Source organism: Lampetra planeri, chromosome 21 (genome assembly GCF_965212315.1).
Source record: "Lampetra planeri chromosome 21, kcLamPlan1.2.h2, whole genome shotgun sequence".
NCBI classification, from domain to species: domain Eukaryota; kingdom Metazoa; phylum Chordata; class Hyperoartia; order Petromyzontiformes; family Petromyzontidae; genus Lampetra; species Lampetra planeri.
Window position 1 is genome coordinate 6,642,034 of NC_136127.1, and position 22,201 is coordinate 6,664,234.

Consider the following 22,201-nt stretch of genomic DNA (forward strand, 5'->3'; position numbering starts at 1 on the left):
CCCCTGCATTCATAATTAGCGGGTGACGTCACTCCACATGGGGGGCCGAGGCGCCTCCTCCCCCCTCCTCAAGGTCAACTTACAACCCTCACTACAAAGGCAGAACCCTCACGTCACGCGATCTCTGTAACGCTGAGACACCTAAGTAAAAAGGACGTCATGATGAACAAGGGATTATAACCTTAAAATGAAATAGGTCTGTGTTACCCCGCCCTTACAAATTGCACACGAATTGATGCAATGAATATCACGTCGCGGTCTGCTTTTTACTAGCAAGTTTCAGATTTACTGAAATACACCTGTTCTTGGACGGGCAAAAGGCAAGTTGATTATCGGTTCCATCACTCATTTGGATCACACGAAAATAGTTCGAAAAGTTCCCATGTGCGGGAGGAGCTTGGTGACATCGACAATAGTCCACATCATGATGGGCTTGGGTTGTCGAAGGTTTCCTGCCTTTGAGAGAAAGGAAATAGGGGGCACATTCTTCAGAGAGACGCAAGTAATGCAGCACAAAAAAAGTAAACAATCGTCAATTAATGACGTGACAAATTGTGTATCTTGGATTAGTTCACATCACACGATGACATACCGCTCAACATCTTAATCGGGATATTTGCACATTTCAAAACGTTTTGGTTTGAACGTTCTGGCAGGCAGTGCATTGAGAGTGTTATTAAGTGACATTGTTTAATAACCGGGGTGGTGGCAAACATGGTGTGAAAAACAACTAATTGCAACGCAAATTGAAACCACCCGTTGAATATATTTCACACACCACACAATCCAAAAGGGGAGTCAATTTAATCTTTAATATCAATAACAAAACCAGGGCGTAGTACAGGCGATCATAATTGCGTAAAGGTGACATTCTGCTATCCTGCACGTGTCCAAACGGGACTATTGTACAAACGGCCAATGACGAAAACCAAGAGGACACCCCAAGTTCATTTGTTTTATGACATGGAGATGATCCGGCAGTCTACCACGAATGCATTCAAGTGTAAATGCACATGTCCAGTTCAAGTGTTTTGTAAGCTTTTGGGATTTGGCACAATAGAAAACACATCAGGCGCAGTCTCTCAAAATATTAAAATGTCGATATTTTCTGCAGAATAAGGTGAACTGGCATACAATGGAAGGTACCGAATTCCTCATTATACCTAACAACTACATCTAGTGTTGATTTTGAATGTCTCCATGGGACCTGCAGTTACGGTTTCAATGCTGACCTAAATCGTATAACTGGGAATTTAACTTTGCAGATAGACCAAGTAAAAAAAATCATGATTTACAATTCACCAAGTGCCACACCCCAAAATATTGCAACACTTGTTGGACATGAACCCAGGTGTGTTGTACACCAGCACCACTCCTGGAGGTGACGAAACGGGGGTTTAACAAAATAAATAACCCCTACACAAAAATGGAACATTCCGCAGCCAATCTACACGTAACCTCAACAGGGCCACCACAACGCTTGTAGGCCAATGCCAAGAGCAGGCTATTCCCCACTTCATCTTTAACAACGCATTAAGATAAAACATTTTCAAAGCAATGCAAAATATCAATTTTGCTCGAGGAAAACGTCTGGACTATGACCGTACTCAAAATTTCAATACTGCAACTCCTTCCGAAAAAAAACGAAATGCTGCACTCAATTCCTTCAGCTTGGGCCTTAGGGTAGGAGTATAGGGTGGAATTCATTCATTCCACCATCCAAAGCATTACAGTTTGTATATTCCTCGACTATTTACAGGGTAAGCTTAGTAAAGAATTTGCACTTTACTTGTGCTCACTCTCATATACAATGGGAACTTACACACTGCAGCACCTTGCTTTGTCTTGAGCATAAAAGAAGCACGTGAAGTACTGCCAACCTGATGATCAACTGAAAGGCAGCTGCAGTATAACTAGGACATGGAGTTTACTTCCCTGGAATGATCCACACAAGCTGCAGTTGCGCAGTGCCAATTCCACGTACTCCATTTCTGAGTTATAGACCAGCTTCTCAACCTTTGCCCAGCATTGTTTTGGCTTGGAATGGGCCGCTAAGTCGGGGTAGAAATTATCGCAAGTAAAAACATCAAATAATAAAACACAGGTCCAAAATTTACACGTTGAAGTTATAATAAAAATCAATTAATGTAATGGTCAATAATGGGTCTTTATTATGTCATGCATGGTGTTCATTAGTGCCCCACCTAAATATTCTCAGCATTTTAATAATCAAAATTTTTTTGAAATCAAATGGGTTGTGACTTACCACATCTAATTCATTGTTTGTTGCTTTGAAGTTGCTTCAACAGTGAAAATGGCAAACAATTTGCTCACCCCCTCCTGCCTATTTCCAGCAGGCCTCTCAAACGTTAAAAGTTTTTAAAAGTTTTTTTTTTCATACAACTGGAAATATGTATCAGCAAGTCCCTACACTTCCAGTAAATCGATACTGACCACTGAGAGTATAGAATGCCTTCCATTATGGGAAAACGAATGAAAACCACGTTTTTTCAATTGCTGTTATATAAATGGCTTGTGTTCGACACAGGCAAAATGCTGCCCGCAGGTCATTTGCATAAACCTGGGGAAGGGGTTCAGCTGGTTGAACAGGTAGGGGGTCATGAAAGATGTGGACAGGGTCGATAAGAGTAACAGCCTTAATCGTAGACATGTGGGCAGCGAGATGAAGTCCACCAGTGGGAGCTTGGCTCAGCTTTTCATTGTCGCAAATCCTAACGGCATACCGCACAACACTAACCGCAACCATCTGTGTCTGCCTGTTACAAGTTATGCCCCCGCTAAACATCCATGTTCTCGCTTAAACCAAGGCCACACAACTGGCCAATCACAAAGCAACGTGGACGTCTCGTGCACACGCTGGGGCCGGGCCACTTTACCTATGGCAAGTTTTATCAGGTTTACCCAGGGAGGCACAAGACACTGACGATAAGTGCCAGCTCCTGTACCATCGTTTCCCTGGAGGGCTGCACTCTCTTTCTACCTGGACCACGGCAGGACATGCTCTCGATTCATATCTAAGGCAGCCAATGCTTGGCCACAGTGCTACAGTCTGGTGACTAGGAAAAACATGAGAAAGCTCCATTGAAGCACAGGTGGATGAATGTGATGGGACAGGGATAAGCAAGGGAATAGTATGGGTGGTGGCGAGGTAAGCCTCCGCAGATAGAGTTGGGCTAATGGGGCGGTTGATGCTAATGAATAGTGGAGTGGAGCTTGTGTAGTGGGGGCAGGCCGAATACATATTATGGGGCTTTACTGAGCTTGGCTAGAGGAGGGCGAGATTTGGCAGGAGGCGCTATTTAGTAGAGTGCATCCGTGTTGGCGCTCCGTGGCTTCTTGATCTTCTCAATGTTCTTTGTAATGACGTCATGCAAAATCACCTACACCATGCATGAACATGCCGAAGCACGCCGACAAAGACAAAGACACATACAACAATTAACATTAAACCATAAATCACATTGTGCACTTGCTCTTCATAAATCTGCCAACCATGATCTATTCAGCATTTTTTCTAAATGCTGTTTATTGTGTGAGAAAAATAGACCCAATATTAAATCATAATACACTGCAAAATTGCCCCTGACCCAATCACGTAGAAAACACCCAATATCTAGTCAGAATACAAAAGTTAAGTAAAGTTGTGTTTGGATAGTGCTTGGATGGGTGACTCTCATGCACAAACAGGTTGCTAAAAATCTGCAGGGCTCCATCGTGTGCAGCAGAAGGCAGGGCAGAAAACATTAACTATTTTTGTTCTGCACTTCTGTGTTTCCATGTTGCCACTTCCTCCCTTCGCCAACCATGTACTGACCAACGTGGTTAAATATGGCCAAGTAACCGAGACCCACAGAGGCATGGGAAGATCCTTATCCAGCAGTGGATTGACCAAAAAAAGGGCGGTACATGACTGCACAATTAATGTTGTTTTTAACCTAAATCTACAAAAAACCTGAACACTAACATTCACTGTAAAGGATTTGTTTATGCACTTTGTTCTTCGCGTTTGACATCATTCCATAAACTGCGAGCCACGTGTGGTGAAGGTGCTCACATAGTGATTGCGCAGCTCGGAGACGATGATTCGGAGGCTCAAGTACTCCTTCTCATCCAGCTCATCCACCGTGCGCCGGTAATCCTCCTGCACAAACGCAAATCCCACGGTTAACAACTCCTCAGAGGAAGTGCTGTTGCAAAAATGTCAGCTATTGCAGGGTGCAGAAACATATTTAGGATTCATGTGGTCAGCCCAATGCATTCACACCTTTTCCCTGCCTTGCACAAGTGACGAAGAACGTAAACACACACTCGCGCAGACACATGATTGCGGTACATGCACACCAGAACTGCGTTGGTGCAACTTCACTCACCACATGGGGGTACTTGGCCACCTTGGATACGAGCTTCGCCCTGGACATGTAGTATCTAATGAACGACAACAACACATATGTGAAAACTACTTCACCTGCATTTGCAGCAAAATAGTCCAGGTGCACAATGATCAACTGTGAAACCGTCATCGAAAATCAACATACAAACTCAAAAAATGCTGTTCTACATAAAACTTGTACACACTACAATTGTTGCTGCCCATGCCCACATTACACATGGCGTGAAGTCAACTTATGGCCTAGCGGTTGCAGAGGCTGACAATTCGATCCGACAGCTGCCCTGTGGGTGTATGAACCTTAAAAATACACGAAGTCTGCTTCGCAGTGGACATTAAAGATCCGATTATGTAATTCTTAAGAGTAGGCCATTGTGTGCCGGTGTCATGGTTCGTATTTGAACAATTCCCTACACGTTACTGAAATGGAATTATACAAATCAACTATCATCCCCTTCTGGTAAAAACTAGGCAGAACCCTCCTGCAAAAGTCCTGAGACTCAGTGAGGCTTTTCTGGTAAAAAAGTAGAATTGTCATGGGTGGATTGTTACATGACAAGACCGTGAGAGATAAGACTTGGGGAGGCCTTCATCGAGCAGTGGATTAATCCTGACTGATGATCATCAACACTCTCTGTCCTTCTTAAGGTTAATACACTTCTCATAGCATCTCAATTTTGGTTTAAGACTTGCATGCAAACATTTGCAAAAACAATGAAATTATGCATGCAATTAAATATTTCGCTATGTGCATGCATGCGAGTAAGAGGTGACTGAAAAAGAAGGGTTTTTTTCTCAGATAAAAGAAATGAGATGCACATATGATCCAAAAGACATTCCATAAGTTAATTTGCAGATTGTCTCACTGAAGTAAACCAAACCCTCATTTTGAGAAATTACACTTTCAAATTATGCCTTTTGTCACGTGCAGGACTGTGAATTTGAATGTGGCTTTTGAAAAACAAAAGAGTACAATCCACATAGTTATGCAAGCATGTGTTTTTACCGGGAAATCTGGTCCAAGAAGGAGGCAGCCTCTCCCTCCACAGTCCTCAACTCTGCAACCGTGTCCTCCTGTTGGTATACACGTTCATACACGTGCACGAAAAGACAATTCTTGTTGGACTACATAAGCTGTTGGTGCAAGCGTTATTAAAGAGCATCTATTAAAGTCAGCACAGCGCACGAGGCAGGGGATTGGCTAGTACCACTTCTGGCCGCTTTAAGACAAGTGCCGATGTATACACACCACATGAGGTACTCATTATAAGCCCGAGTTAACCTAGGGAAAGGCCTAAGAACTGCTGTGGTATCACTCGTCACTCATGATAGCCGTGGCCGGGAATTGAACTCGGGTAGCTGGGTTTGTAGGACATTGTGCCAACCACCGCACTACTACCACCCATCATGCAAACACAAACACACACCTAAATAGGCTTAAAGAGTGAGGCATATGCAAAAGCACAAATACAGTAAAACTATTTCCCAAAAAAAACCGTATTATATACCAAATAGTCATAAACGAAATGGACTCAACATCCCAATGCAGTGAATGGTCGGGCCTCTAATGGCTGCCAAGGTGTCAAACTCTTTACATACAACATATGCATTGAAATATATAAACACAGAATCAGATCTACATCTTGTAGATGTAAGAATGTTTATGAATCGATTAATCATTATAAACCCATATTAAATTGTGCATATTTTTGTCCACTTTATCCCAAGATCACAGGCAAATGGTAAAGGCGAATACCTGAACAGACACGCCAAAGTTGTTTCCATCTTCAATCTTGGGGATCATCAACTGAATCCACATCTTCACCTGCAAGGAGCCACAGAAACTTAAGGGACATGCAAAACTCCTGGCAGCATGGCCTTGGGCCAGCGACTTAACGAACAGCGGACAGAAATTGTTATTTTAATGTTGTCAGGTGCTATATTTAAATTCCTTTGGGTGGATTCTATGAAATGGCAATGTGTAAATTAAGTTGGGTCTTCGGCACAAGGAGAAAGCTGGTACATTTAAGTAATTTCTACAATTATAGGAAGACAGAACTTTAGGTTTCTTTTGCAGCAATAAATGTTGATGTGACTGTAAAAATTAGCACATTGGATGGATGTGGGAATAAGCTTCATGTAAGCCATTTACTTATGCCCTGGGAAAAAGAGATAGGAGTTATTTTAACCGCACAATATATGACCGGGTGCTACACATGAGTGGAAAATCCTTGATGGAAAGAAATAACAATGGGAAAAGTGGTCATATTTGGTACAGAAATGTCGTTATAGTCTGGCAAAGAGCACTTGACGATTCAAGGACAAGAGTCCAGATTCATATCTTGGCAAAACAGCTGCAACACAGCTTTGGCAATTTCCCCTATTGTTGATGACCAAGACAGTCAGTGCGTTTCCATCAAAAGTTTGACTAAAGGGATACATTTTGGCAGTAACACGTGTATCTGGCCTCTTGAGTTAAGTGAAAGCATACAAAAGCTAAGTCCTTTGTAGTGAACACATAAGAGTGTGAGGATTAAGCGAGCGAATCTCACGGTGTTACACTTGTCCATGAGCGTCCGTATTTCGGGTTTTATTCTCTCGATAAGCGCCACGAGCTTGGGGTTGCTCTGCACCATGCCGTTGAGAAACGCGTACACCTTGGTACCTGCCACACAAAAAGGAAGAAGTTAAAAAAAGCCTACTCATTCGGCAAGGTCACATGGATTTTATACTATTTCAACATTGTTTAAAAGAAAACCGCAAACTACACAAGTCACTGTGCTTTATATTTGAATAAGTAATAGTTTCATATCACAATACCAAGGATTTTAGGCGATTGATTGAAATTAAAGTTGTCTTTTGATGGTGATGATAGGTGTGAGTTTCCTGAAATGCATCAAGAACTAAGATTTTTTCCAGTAACCTCAAAATATCTACGAATAATTTCAAGATATTTGTTAGAGTACTGCTCATGAAGAAACTACCAGTAATTCATTAAGTAAGACTTAAAAAACCTTGCCCTTAACGTTGCAACAGTGAACACATCAATTTGAAATAAAGCAGAGGACATACAAAGCAAGATTTAATTTGTGGTGAAGCTTGTAAGGGGTTCAAACTCCCCTTAATGTCACATACCTTCACACTGGTCTTCCTCCGTTGCAATCTTCCTTTTCTTTCCCTGATGCTTGAAGACGCACACACACACGAGCTGATAAATCTATGAGCAATGACACTTCCAAGTTGCTGATAGAGAACACTGGGAACAAAATTTGATACAAAACTTATTTTTGCGATACTGCGTTGGCGGCGGTACGCGAGCACAAATAACACACTTATCACATCTACAGCAAAAAGATAATCTCTCTACGATAGAGGACTATTTCCCTGAAACAATGCCTATTGAATAATGTATTATTCCCTTGAGGTCAGTGCGATTGACAGTGTGATACAGTCGTGCTCAATATACATATTTGTTAAATACATCTGTATATTAAATATATGCGCGCGCATGGCAGCATGCTCACATTATCCAATGCATTGTCGTGGCTGTTGGTGATGAGAACAGGCTCGGGAATAGGGATGTTGAGGTCAGAGTGCAGGCCCACCAGGTCCGTTATGTTTAGACATTCCTCCTGGCCAACACACACGCACAGAACAACTCAACACACACAACAAGCCCCTCAGTCCTGGCTGAGCTAAGGTCCACTCAGTCAAATCGTAGCCTCGGGGATTATTGGAGCATCACTCTCGATGAAAATGCCTGTTTACACTTTCTTAAAACATCGACTACTGGTTGGAATTGGTGAATATATAGATTTGTCCGTTCCATAAGCGTATCCATCCATTGCAGTCTCAGTCATTATTTTGGCCTTTGTCCACTTACACACCCTTGAATGTTTACTTGTTCTTATAGGTATGGATTGGTCTCTCCAATTATCAAATTGCCCTTTCTGCCTTAGCGATAACAAACTCACAACTCATGCGTAGTGTACAGCATTTTGAGCACACCGAATGCGTTTACTTTAAAATGCATGTATGCGCCTCTCAGCCTCTGCTGCCACCTTTCATACGAGTAAAAAGCACCGAGAAGAATCCAGAAAAATCTATTTTTATTTTCAATATGGCTGCAAATCCATATGATATTTAGTTTCTTCGGAGCTGGCACCTATGTCATTCTTGACTTGACTTCAAATATTTACGTGAAGTCTTCAGTTTTGAAGACATCAGTGACAATAACCCTGCACGTTATAGGTGCTCATCTCAGTAAAATATCGTCTTGATGAAAGATCTTGAGATTCTCACTGAGAGGACAGGGGCTCCCATTTTATTCCTTGCACCAGGGCGCATGACAACTACACTAAGCCACTGCACAAAAGGGTCAACGCTGAAAAGGGATGTGTTGAATGGGTCACAAGGAGTTTCTTGTATGGTTCTTGCCTGTAACACCAGGCAACTCAACAATTATATAATAGTCCACACACTGCTGATGACACTCAGAAAAATAAAACCGGTCCACAGTGTTTACAAGCTTGTTTTTTTTTATTCCTGCTGTGCCAATGCACCATGGATCTCCCCTGTAATATAGCAGGGAAACTGGATAAAAGGGACTGTCCATGTAACAAATGAAGTAAACTCAAGCTTAATCAAATTCTGTGAGAAAAAAAACTAACCCAGGTCTTTTGGCTGATGGAGCCAAATGTTATTTATACAGGTGGCAAAACATAACTTTGTCTAAATAGATATTTATCTTGTCAGCTGCAATCCACCAAGATGACGCATACTGCATTTTTACAATATGCATTGGCTGGTCATGTTCAGACCCCCTTAAAGTAGTTAATCTGATTCAGCGCAGACTTGACTCAAGCCACACCGTGACGGGTGGGCACGGCACAAGTCAGCGTGGTATAGCGTAGTAAAAAAAAGACACCGCCAACACACAGTATCGGGAGGCCCTCGTCCAGCAGTGGACTGACAAACGGGATGTATGTGGACAAGTCACATACCTGTAGGAAAGTGTCGAGTTCTGACAGCTTTTGAGGAAAAAGGTTTGCCACCAGATCCTCTGCCTAAAATGAAAACAAATGTCAGAAGAGGAAATAACATTTAAATTTATTAAACACTATTGTGAGAGCTTTTTTACTTAACTCAATACGCTACCACATTAAACGGTGATATACACTGCAGCCTAGGAATAACATTCCAACTATGTGTGTTTTCCATACCCGATATACACATTTTCACCTCACAACAAATTCAAATTGCCAATTCGTTATAGTTCCGAGTCAATGTTTAACTAAATCTAACATTTTATTTGGCTAGGTCTCCCAAAAACCATTATCGCCAAGTGTCACCGTATTGCCAAAAGCTTAAAAAGCTTTAAAAACATTGGTAAAATAATAATGTATAAATTAGATGTGAAAGTATTATACAGTCAAACATTTTGTAGGGTTTCAGATCATAGATTTAATCTTATTTTAGCACTGCTACTATTTACTTTTAAAAAAACATATATCATCTCCATAGGCTAATATAAATGAAAAAAACTGGATTATTTCACTCACCTCGGCACTAATTCTTTCCTTGAACATCTCAACCTGCAATGAGAACGCACACCAAAAGGCATGATTACACGAAAATATACTACATGTACATTATTGAACTAAGAATCTATAGCAAAGGCCAACATTCATCACGGGAGCTCAGTTACCGCATAGTCATTTAAGCCAAGTCCCCCCATTGAGACAGACTGCATAACAAGATCATGATAGCATAAGCCCGGCAGACACACACTGCTACAAGTCTATTTTTAATCACCCTGCGGAAAATGTATGCATTAAAGAAATAATGGCTGTCCGTCCAACTCTGGCACAGCACATAATGTGCACAATTCTCGTGTGTGTTCTCAATAAATATTTTTCAGTATGGTTTCCATTCCAGACTTCAGATCAGAACAATGCCCCTGTTTTTGCCTTTTTTTAAATACTGGCTCTCATGTTTCGTTCAAAGTCTGATAAAAGGCAGCCCAAGGAAATGTGGAATTTATTTTGGCGTATAAATGAAAGGAAAAGGCAATCAAGCACCAAAGCACAAACCTAGCTTAACTCCTATGCCCTCAAATAGTGTGTTGATTATGGGATGAAGACAAAAACAAAGTGGTGCAAATACTGTATATGAAAAAACAATTTCCAAAGCAAATCTATTCCATGTTTGACTTGCCTCTTGTCTGCATCTTCAAATGGTTGTCTGGAGTTATGTTACTCAGCAGAAGCTGAGTAACAGCTTCAATGACTAAAGAGACTGTCACTGCAACACCTGGAGAGGCACTGCAACTTGGATGTCTGACAATCATGGCAATGCTCTCATTTAACAATCACGCAAAACAACCGTTGCAGATGCGTATCGTGGAACATTGAGATTGCTTTACCTATACCCACCCAATGAAAGCCAATGTTCAAAGATGGCTCACAAACCCTAAAGCATACCCACCAGCAAACGACACACGTGACACGATACATTTACCCTGTACACATGCAGCTCTTGGGAGTTATCTAACCATACTTCACCACGTTGGTCAGTGTGGGTTGGTTAAAGCAGGAGGAGTGACGTGCATAGTAGTCGAGTGCAACAATGTTTTTCTCTGCACTGCCTCCCTCTGTTGACCGCCACGTAGCTCTGCACATGCTGATAAATACGCTGGACTAGCGTCTCCTGGGTATCCTGTACGGCTACTCAAATACTGTATATTAACACATGAAAAATACATGTACCTACTTCTGTCACATGCTGCCAAAGTTTACATGTTAACCTTCCCCTGGGCTCTAAATAGTTTTATAACCATATGCTTCGTACGTGTGAATGAGTACAATCAACATTACATTTATTGTCTTAATGTATTTAAAGCAGGAACGTTTGTGATGTAATTTTGTACAGAAGCTTATTTAAGGAACTGTGTGCTATTATTCTGTGGACGTGTATTTTATTTAAGGTGCAGTTTTGCTCAAAAGCATTGCACAATGTACAAAACACATTAGAAAAGGTCACAACTGGACACTTTCATAAATAGCTTTAGCAACTAAACTCATGTTCCTGACAAAACACACGCGTGAAGAGGAACTGAATAGGCATTATCCTTGCACATGCTAAATGGAATAAAAAATACAATCACGATACTTTGTACCTGCAATTCTCCTCTAATGGGTTTTTGTATCGGTAGCTTGTTTTCAGAAACCATGCGCCACATGCCATGCACTTTTCAATGTGGACATATGTATAAAACTATTCAGTTTAGATAATGTATTATCATAGTATATCTATTGCTTTGTTATTATTATTCTCGCTTCAGTGGGCATTTCAAACAGGTTGCCAAGTAACTGCGATGAATGTTTTGCGGTTTTGGGAGTATTGTAGCCAAAATGTAAAGAGATATTGTGAGCTAGGAACATTCATGTGTAGGATTGCAATAACCACGGGCCTACATATAAAGAGACTAAAGAACATGATATCTGTGTGTTATTCTGTAAAACACAGAACCAGGTTATAATAATTTCACTGTGTTCCCAGGGATAGTTCATGACATTTTTTATGAAAGTGATATTACTGTAATGGGCATACATCCTGGCAGCCATCCTATACAAAATCAGTGGATGGTTTAATTTTAATAACTCAAGGGGTACTGTCACACACTTGCAATCAAAAGCAGTGTAAAGGGAAAATTTCACTGAATGTGTTTTATGCAACACTGGCCACAGGTCCTCCAGAACAGCAAATTTGAGAATTTCTGTCCAATCACAAATGTCTGTACAAAGGACATAAGCTAATATTACTTTATTTGGCTAAGGTATGCCAGCACCGAGGGTTCGTGTATCAAAATTTATTGATGTACCCCCCCACCTTCCACGTAGGCCGTGCATTAATCCAAGACAAGAATCCAAGTCTCGGGCGAAGCCGGGTAGTAAAGCTAGTATAACAATACCAAACAATTTCAAGCCTCCTGTTAATCAACTGTTGGATGAAGGCCTCCCTGCACGCAGTGTTGATTATAGGGGTTGGTCATACTTCATATCAGTCACTACATGTTGAAGTAGGGGGGGGGGGGGGCAATTATCGGTCCAGATATCACTGGTGTTAGCCATGCTCAGGAATCAAACTTAGGTCGCAATGCATACATTCCTTGCTGATTTATTATGTAACATTTGGATAAAAAAAATATATGAACTATTTAATATGCCTCAATGAATCATTTAAAGCTCTGTAGACATTTTGGCAGCCCTGGACCAGTGGTGAAAATCCCACATTATGGTGATGGCAAGATAATCCACAGGTCAGCCAGGAGGGATGGACTTGGGGGGGGGTCAATTTGAACACGCATGCTTTCGAATCTGAGTGTGTACGTTTTGCCCACTGCCTCCTGTCCACTTGTCATTGTCAACATAATTAAATTTAAATGCACAGCTGTCAAACCACTGCTGAATGAAGGCATACCCACGCTGTTGCAGTTATTGGTGAGTACATGTTGGAGCAGTTCAGATAACACTCGGCGATGGCTGATCATGATTATGACAATTATACAGTACATGTTGATCCGGGCAGACCATGGCTGACAATGGTGATATCAGGACATTATGTTACTTATCTCATTCTTGAAGACTATATTCTGCTTATTTCTCATAGGCATGACGACGATGAGGCACAAATAGTTGGAATTTCTCTTATCATCATTTTGCCTTTAATCGACAAAGTACAGACTAAGTTTGATGACGTGGCGATATATTATCCTACTCCTGTTATTCATGAGATGATGCATTCAGCAGTGGACTGTGGCCGATGGTAATGACTGACGCTCTCCAGTCTCTTATTGATGACGGTGCCTTCGTCCAGAAGCCGACAGAACATGGCTAAAAATGCGACGATTACGAAAATGTTCATGATGTTTACAACTGCACTATTTCCCTTAACACAATGTAACTAGGAATGTATAGGTTTTATTTTTTTTAAAGAACATATATTAAGCGGGCTTGGTTAGGACGCGTCGCTGGAAGGGATGACTGAACAATGGTCAGGAATAATAATCGTGTCGCAGAGAGGAAGTCCATCGAGGAAACGGAGAGACTAGATCAGTTCATGCGCAGAGCAAATTGTTGCATCGCACCAATCGTGCGAGGTGGTGATGGCGGGTTGAGGGATTCATCCAGCAGTGGATTTATCACAACTGACAAAGGCTTATCTATTTTAATGAAAAGAATATACCTTAATACAGGCATGGACAGACTATTACTTGATGATGTATCCGTCACGGCTTCTCGTGGGGTATAACAGCCGAATATTTCGGCATTGCATCGATGATGAAATGTTAAAATGTACATCCCTTTGTCAACCTGACCGGGATGAAAGCCCTTCCCCTACGTCGTGGCGTTCTTTGTTTTTACTCAACCTTACGTTGTTCGGTGCGGGTTGATGAGGAGGGAAACACAGACCAATTAAAATACCACTTGATACCGGTGGTAGCCGTGACCAGAAACACAACCCGGGTCGCCGGGTTCGCAGCAAAAAGCGCCACTCACTGCGCCACCATAGATTCCCAAGATAAAAAGGCCACATCACACCAGCGGCTATTAATTAATCATAGTTTTTTTTTAGTACTACTAATTACACCTCCACACAGAATTAACTCCACGTCAGCCGATGAAAAAACAAACATTCCGCTGACTTAATGTTTCCCATTTCACAATAACGCCGCTGCCTCCTCCTCCATTCAGCAGTGAGACACCCCCCCCCCCCCTCAGTGCCGCAGCTGATGACGGTGCCATTACTCGCCGCTGCCTCTTCCCCGTGTCCACTGCCACCACAATTACAACCAAACACGTCGCGGCAACAACCAAAGGGCTCAACTATTCGACTCGCCGAGCGAATAAAGCGATCGCGTCTCTCGCCGCGCCGGGGAGCTCCACGTGGGGGGGAGCGTCCTGACCCTTGGGCCCAGCGCAGGCTCAAGGCCCTCACGAGGCCCAGGCGACGACTCCCACCCACCACCCCCATCACCCGCCCGTGCCGGCGGTCCGCTCGCTCGCTCGCTCCATCGTCTCCCCCTTCGCTCACCCCACGTCCCTGGACGCCGCGGCTCGCCGCTCGCGCGTCCCTGCGCACCTTCTTGGTGGTCTCGCCGTCCAGCTTGAGCAGCGCGGACATTCTCGTTGCGTACGAGAGGGGGAAGGGAGGAGCGAAGCGCCGCGGCGTTTGTACGCGGAGGCCCCCACGGATTCTCCTACCGCAGCCGGGGGGCGGGGCGATGAGAAGGGGGCGGGGCGATGGAAAGGGGGCGGGGCGAAGCGGTTGGGGGGGCGGCGCGAGACGTCGACTTGCCCGGCGGGTCACATTCGCCTCGGGTGCGCATGCGCAGGGCGAGGCCTCGCCCACGTTTGACACTGGCTCCGCCCACATGTGACACGGGGCTCCACCCACATGTGACGCGTGGCTCCGCCCACATGTGACACGGGCATACCGTGTCAACCCATATGGTCTACTCCAGCCCGTATTCTTCTTGTACAGGGAAATTGAGTTTTCAGGGCCATACGGCGTACAGCCGTTTCAATACGGGAAAAAAAAACAATTATTGTCTATGTGTTTGTGTTTCTCCCTTGTGATGGAACTTTATAGAATGAAAGTTGATATTCCATACCGTGTAAACCCATGCGGTTTACCCCGTATACTTGTAAAGGGAAATTGAGTTTCCAGGTCCATACGGCATACAGCCGTTTCAATACAGGTGTAGAGAAGAGCCGACACGAGATTGCAGGGGTCTCGTCCTTTATTCCTTTCCTTCCATTCACACCTGTCGCCAGCCGTCCCAATCCCGTTCCCGCCAAAGGCCCCCCTTTCCCGCCCGTTCTCTCCTTATATCACCTCGATCACCCCTCCCCCTAACCCATCTATTGGTGGGAATCCTTCCCCTGACACCCCTACATCACCCCCCCCCCCCGGAGAAAAAATAACCGTCCTCGGTTCTGCCTCCCCCATGGACCATTTAAGTCTCCCCATGCCTCCCACCACTGACAGTGACGACAGCCCTTACCCCCCCCCCACAACCATACAATGCAATATAACACAACAAATCAATTGCGCGGCCTGCCCAGGTCTCCAGCCAGCATCCCGTAACAGCCCGGACATCCACAGGCAGCAGATGACCGTGGCGGCCCCCTCCTTCGAAGGCCCTCTCGTCGCGGTCCCTGGTTCGGTGATGCCGGTGTCGCCTTGCCTGGCGCCGCTGTCTCTCCGGCCCCCGCTCGTGCCGCCGCTCCGTCAGGCCTCACATGGGGTGCTGTAGGTGACAAGGGAACACAGGGCACCGAACCCCCTGCCGGTCGGCGCGTGGTGGTCGGCGACCTTGGCCTGGGTAGGGATGATGATGATGTTGGCAGTGATGTTGGTGGTGATGTTGGTGAAGATGACGGTGGAGAGATGTATGGCTTAAGGCGGGTGGGGTGTACAAACCATCGTCGCTTACCCAGTTGGACCTGGACGCACTGCGGTCGGAGTGCTTTGATGACCTCGACCGGCCCTTTCCAGGGTCGGTGCAGCTTTGGTGAGAGGCCAACCGGCACCTGAGGACAGTGTAGCCATGCCTGGTCCCCGACTTTAAAGGGCTTGGCTGTCACTGTCCTCTCCCGTATCCGTACATTACTCTCTTGGCTCGCGGCCGATGCGGCCTCGGCTGCTTGGCGGGCCTCTCTCAAATAAATGAGGGAGGTCTTTAGTGCCTTCGGCCATGCGTCGGCTCTTGCCGGAATGTCCGTCAGCTGCACCTCAATAGGCGGAACGGGATCCCGTCCGTACATCAGGAAAAACGGCGAGAACCCCGTCGCCGCGTGTGGGGCCACCCTGTACGCCGCTAAGACCGATGGAATGTGGAGGTCCCAGTCGGAATGGTTTTCGTCCACCACTTGGGACAGCATGGCCGCTATGGTGCGGTTAAGCCGCTCTACCATCCCATCGGTCTGGGGATGATATGGAGATGTTCGGACCTTTTTAGTGCCCAGGATAGAGCAGACGTCCTTCAATAGCTGTGAGGAGAAATTCCTGCCCTGATCCGTGAGCAACCGCTCCGGTGCCCCCTTATCAAGGACATAGCCTCCCACGAAGGCATCGGCGATGGTCTGTGCCGTTTGGTCCGGGAGGGCCCACGCCATCGGCCACCTCGTGCAGTACTCGACTCCGACCAACAGGTATTTATTTCCCCGTGGCGTGACCGGCAGCGGTCCCAAGATGTCCAACGCAACCAATTCGTTGACCCTGGTCACCGTGATGGGCTGTAGGGGCGCCCGGCTTACCCGGGGGTGGCGGCTTTCGCCGCGCACATTCGACGCAGGTAGCGACCCATCGATGCACGTCAGCGGTCATACCTGGCCAAAAGTACCGACCCTGTAATGTGTGCAGTGTCTTCCGCCCTGCCAGGTGCAGCAGCTGGCGGCCGTGTACGTCCATAACCAATTGTTGACGCAGCGACTCCGGAACTACCAGGCATCGCCGGCGCCCTGTCGGGTCCCATCGCATGAGGAGATCCTCCCATACGATGTACTCCTCCCCCCCTGCCTCTGCTGAGGCGCGTAGTGTTCGCAGTGGGGCTTCCTCCAGCTGTAGCCGTCTCCAATCGTCCAAGGTCAGCCCCAGGTCGTGGTCAGTCAGCTGGACCTCACCCTGTGCGCCCTCCGCCGTGCGTACAGGAGCGATGACCGTCCCCTCCGGCCTCGCCTCCTTGCAGCGTGCCCCGCCTGTGGTGCATGCACAAGGGCCCTGGGGCACCAGTCGGGACAATGCGTCTGCGTTGGCATGTCTGGTCCCTTTGCGATGCACTACTTGGTACCTGTACTCCTGCAGGCGTTCTATCCATCTGGCCAGCTGGCCCGAAGGCTGGTCGATGCGGAGCGAATACTGCAAGGCCGCGTGGTCAGTGCGGACCGTAATTTTGCGACCATACAGGTAGGGTCGGAATTGCTGCACAAAGTGAACGACTGCCAGGAGTTCCCTACGTGTGACGCAGTAGCGCTGCTCCGCTGATGAAAGCACGCGACTACCATAGGCGATAACCACCTCCCGACCCTGCTGGACTTGCGACAAAACACTGCCGATGCCCACATCGCTGGCGTCCGTGTCCAGGATAAAGGGGAGGCCAAAATCCGGAAAGGCCAATGGTGGTGCATCTGTCAGACGTGAGCGCAGCTGCTGGAATGCCTCTTCCTCCAGAGGGCCCCAATAAAACCTCTGGTTCTTCGCCGTCAACACGTGCAAGGGCTTGGCAATGGTTGCGAAGTTGGGCACAAACCGGCGGTAGTAAGAAACGAAACCCACAAACCGGCGTACCTCCGGAACCGTTGTGGGAACAGCCCAGGCCCTCACGCAGGCCGTCTTTTCCGGGTCTGTAGCCACTCCCGACTCACTGACGACGTGGCCCAAGTAGCGTACCGACGACTGCATAAGGTGGCACTTCGACGGCTTGAGCTTCAAGTTCGCGTTCCGGAACCGCAGGAACACCTGACGCAATCGGTCAATGTGTTCCTCGAATGATCGGCTGAAAACAATGACGTCGTCCAGGTAGATGAGGCACGTTTCCCATTGGAGGCCTGCCAAGGCCAACTCCATTATGCGTTGGAACGTTGCCGGCGCCGTCTGGAGGCCCATAGGCAGGCAGTTGAACTCGAACAGGCCCTGTGGTGTCCGGAATGCTGTTTTAGGCCGGGAGTCCGCGTCTAGTGGGACCTGCCAGAACCCGGACAACAAATCCAGCGTACTGAAAAATTTTGCTCCCGCCAGTGCATCCAATGAGTCGTCGATACGTGGTAGGGGATATGCGTCGGCCAGCGTGACGGCATTGAGGCGTCGGAAGTCCACACAGAATCTCAGTGACCCATCTGACTTCTTGACTAGGACCACCGGTGCCCCCCAGGGACTCGAGGATGGAGAAATTATGTCGGCCCGCAGCATCTCCTGCACCGCTTGTTGAATGTGCCCTTTTTCCATTGGGCTCATTCTATATGTGTTTTGGCGCAGGGGTGCGGCATCTCCCGTGTTGATGTGGTGCTGTGACAGATTTGTGCGCCCTAGGTCGAACGGTCCCCGGCTGAACACGTCCGAGAACTCCTGCAATAACGAGTGCAGCTGCTGTTTCTGGTCGGGCGGCAATCCCGGCTCAGGCCCCGCCAGCTGGTCCATCCATGATTTGGCCCCTCTGTCCTCGGACTGGCTGATGCTGCCTACAAGCTCGGGCTCTGTCCCTGGGGCTCCTAGTGACAAGGGACTAACGTGGGCCAGAACTGTTCCCTCCTGCACCGTCGCTGTTCTATCGGAGGTGTTCAGCACCTGAATGAACAGATGCTGGTTCCTCTGTACAATAGTTTCGGCCCCCACCAGCGCATGACGATCCATGGCCGCTGACGCCGGAGACACCAGGATGGGTGAGTCTGGTCGGGCTGTCACGAGGGGGGACCGATATTGCAGCGGAACCAGCATCTGGGCTGCCGGGGGAATGGAGACAGACTTACTGACCAGAGCCTGCACGTAGGGTACACCCCGGCTGGCCCCCTCCGCCTTTAGGAAATGGAGATGCGTTCCCTGGACTTCCACCCGCCCATTGGCCAGATCGATTTTCATTGGCATCCGCCTCAGAAAGTCCGTCCCCAACAGGCAGGGTACGGGCAACGTTGCGGAGACAAGGATGGGTCCTGCTACCGAAAGCTGCCCAATCTGTATCGGGGCTTCAACCTGGCCCAGGAAGCCCATGCTGCCTCCATTTGCTGCAATGAACGTTGTCTTGACGGGGACTAAAGGTCGGATTTTATCCGGCAGCATCTCATGCATGGTGCTCGAGATGATCGTGGCTGATGCCCCCGTATCGACCAAGATACGTGCCGACACTCCCGCGATTTCACCGACCAGGACCGAGGTTCCTGACGTGGCCGCTACCACCCGCCTTGCCAGCTTCCTCCATTGTGTGGCTGAGTCCGGCCACTGACCAGGCGGCGTCTCGTTATCCTGTGGTGCATGGTGAAATGATGGGGGATGGGTGTGGATGGACTGAAGATGGGGTTCCTCCCTTTGGAGTGCGTCACAGCAGGGTGAACGCGCCCTTGTTACATAGTGTGGGCTTACCCCTGGGTTGCGGGCTGGGCTCTCTATGTAGTGCAAATTGCCCCCCCTAGGTGACGTAGGATGGGCCCCCCTTGTGGTGTGGGGGGGCCCCCCCATTGTAGGGGGCGGTGGGGACTGGGGGGTGGGCCTTCCCGTGAGCCCCTCCCTTTCCTTTGTCACGGGGGCGTGGTCCCCCTGGTTCCGTCTCGCTCTGTCGCAAAGCGGTGGTGAGGCGGGTCGTGGAATTGCTCCAGGGTGCAATGTCAATCGTGTGGGCTGCCTCCGCCCCCGGGCCGTTGCCCCTGGCAACTCGCCGGCGTTGCAGGTAACTGGTGACGTCACGCCCGCCGGCGACGTCACGCCCGCCGGTGACGTCACGCCCGCCCGCGAACCCACGCCCGCCCGCGAAACCACGCCCACCCGCGACGTCACGCCCGCCCGCGAAACCCCGCCCGCCCGCGAAACCACGCCCACCCGCGACGTCACGCCCGCCCGCGAAACCCCGCCCGCGCGCGACGTCACGCCCGGCATCGACGTCGCTGCCGGCCGCGACGTCACTTCCGCCCGCGACGTCACCTCCGCCCGCGACGTCACCTCCGTCCGCGACGTCCCTCCCGGCGTCGGCGCGACTCCCGGCGCGGTCCCCGGCCTCGGCGCGATCCCCGACGCGGTCCCTGGCCCCGGCGCAATTCCAGGCGCGGTCCACGGCCCCGGCGCAATTCCCGGCGCGATCCGCGACACCACTTCCGGCCGCGACGTCACTTCCGGACGCAACGTCACGTCCGTTCGCGACGCCACTCCGGGTCGCGATGCGACCACAGGCCCCGGCGCTATCCCCTTCCCCCGACCAGAACAGCGGGGACCGGGAAACGACACCACCGGCGCCCACCCCGAGGAGACTCCCGGTGAGTTCGCGGCGTCGGAATTGTAATTACCCGGCCCGCCCGAGAGGCCGGGTGGGACGGCGTCACTCGCCTGGCTCCTGTCGGCGTTCGGCCCCGGCAGGTTCCAGGTGACGTTGGCGGCCTCCGGCTCCGTGCGGCACCCCCTCGCCACATGCCCCTCGCGACCACAACGGTGGCAGACCCACGGGGCGTTGCGTCGGGGGGGCTCGGCGCGATGTTGTAGAGGCGGCTGCCAGCGACGCGGCGGCTGGTCCCTCTGCTCCGCCAGTCCCCGGATCGCCGCGTACACCTCCCGCAGCGATGGCTCCGTCTCAGACGTCGGCGGTCCGTCCCCAGATGCCCCACCGGCAGCCTGTGGTGACGGTGCAGGTTCGGCGGTTAGTGTCGCTGGACCAAGTAGCGCCGCGGCAACGGCTCGGCTGTTCCCCCCCGCCGCGCCAGCCACCGGGCCCACGGGTGGCGCCCGGCCCATGACCTGCTCGTGGGCTTGGATGGTCCGGGCAGCCCACAGCGAGGTGCGTTCTTCCGGCGTCACTACGGGCATTACAACGCCGGCGCGGCAAGCGTAGGCGATGAGGTGCTCGACCACGAGGTCCTCGAGCGCTTCTTCAGCCAGGCGAGGGAAAGCTCTCCTCGCCAACACGAGCAGCGCCCCCCTGTAGGCTAAAGGGGATTCTTTAGCCCCTCGCTGGCGATCCTGGAACCGTTTAAAGGCTCCTTCCGCCGGGCAATAGATCTCCCCCAAAGCCTCGTAGGCCGCCTGTAGCGTGGACTTGCTGTGCGAGGGAAGGGAGGTGTAAGAGGAGAGTGCTTCTTTGCCCAGAACAGATGGCAGCGCTCGTAGGGCCTCTTCGTCTGTCCACTCGAGAGCGTGGAAGGCAGCCTCGAATCGGCGGACAAACTCCTCCCAATCTTCTTCCTCAGCCACAAACTTGTCGACGGGCCCCAGCCGACGCGGCCGTCCGGCCACCTGCTCTCCGTGTTGGGTGTTTAGCCCTGGGGGTTTTGGCGGGAGCGGCGGCGGCTGGCGTGACGAGGTTGGTTGCGGCTCCTGCCCGGCCGGCTGGTCGGCGTCCGGTTCCCGTGGCCTCTCCTCCCGTAGTACGCGTGGGGGTGGGGGTCCCGGTGCCGGCGGGCCCCCCATAGGGAGCCTCTGCAAGAGCTCCTGGAGCGCCCTCTCCACGCGGGCCATGCGGTCCTCCATGCGATCCTCCAGGCGATCCGGGCCCCCTTCTGCTGCTTCTGACAGCAGGCCCCCTTGTTGCCCAGGATGTGAAGGATCCCCGGCCCCTGCTTCCTCCTCCCTCGGCTCCCTCCCGCGAGGATTCTTCTTTGTAGCCATTAGGATCCCACCGCTGCCACCAAATGTAGAGAAGAGCCGACACGAGATTGCAGGGGTCTCGTCCTTTATTCCTTTCCTTCCATTCACACCTGTCGCCAGCCGTCCCAATCCCGTTCCCGCCAAAGGCCCCCCTTTCCCGCCCGTTCTCTCCTTATATCACCTCGATCACCCCTCCCCCTAACCCATCTATTGGTGGGAATCCTTCCCCTGACACCCCTACACAGGCAAAAACAATGATTGTCTATTTTTTGTGTTTATCCCTTGTAATGGGACTTTGTAGGATGAACGTTGAGATGTATAAGGGCACGGAGTGATCAATAAGGTTGGCACTGATAAGGGGTTGACAGGTATGCACATGGCTCTACACCACGCGTGCGGGCAGAAGCAGCTTTGTCCACCCACCATTGCCTGTTGAACTCGTTTGTTACC

At 49.1% G+C, this 22,201-nt stretch overlaps 2 protein-coding genes across 9 annotated transcripts; both read right to left on the bottom strand.

The window, feature by feature from the left end:
- Positions 1-793: 793 nt before the first annotated feature.
- Positions 794-14,698, bottom strand: PSME3 (proteasome activator subunit 3). Of its 8 annotated transcripts, none has more exons than XM_078603869.1 (11): positions 14,552-14,698; positions 9,970-10,002; positions 9,412-9,474; positions 7,933-8,040; positions 7,544-7,586; positions 6,961-7,073; positions 6,165-6,233; positions 5,415-5,482; positions 4,392-4,446; positions 4,076-4,162; positions 794-3,401 (listed from the first exon to the last, which is right to left on the bottom strand). In XM_078603869.1, exons 1-11 carry the CDS (start codon positions 14,591-14,593, stop codon positions 3,321-3,323), a joined length of 762 nt encoding a protein of 253 aa, XP_078459995.1. In that variant the 5' UTR covers positions 14,594-14,698; the 3' UTR covers positions 794-3,320. The 8 variants fall into 8 exon arrangements, with proteins under 8 accessions (XP_078459995.1, XP_078459993.1, XP_078459991.1 ...); XM_078603867.1 differs by having other exon boundaries at positions 7,544-7,592; XM_078603865.1 differs by having other exon boundaries at positions 14,504-14,692.
- Positions 14,699-15,429: 731 nt separating this feature from the next.
- Positions 15,430-21,974, bottom strand: LOC144724597 (uncharacterized). Its single transcript, XM_078603859.1, has 2 exons — positions 20,501-21,974; positions 15,430-15,722 (listed from the first exon to the last, which is right to left on the bottom strand). Exons 1-2 carry the CDS (start codon positions 21,770-21,772, stop codon positions 15,711-15,713), a joined length of 1,284 nt encoding a protein of 427 aa, XP_078459985.1. The 5' UTR covers positions 21,773-21,974; the 3' UTR covers positions 15,430-15,710.
- Between the last annotated feature and the right edge of the window lie 227 nt (positions 21,975-22,201).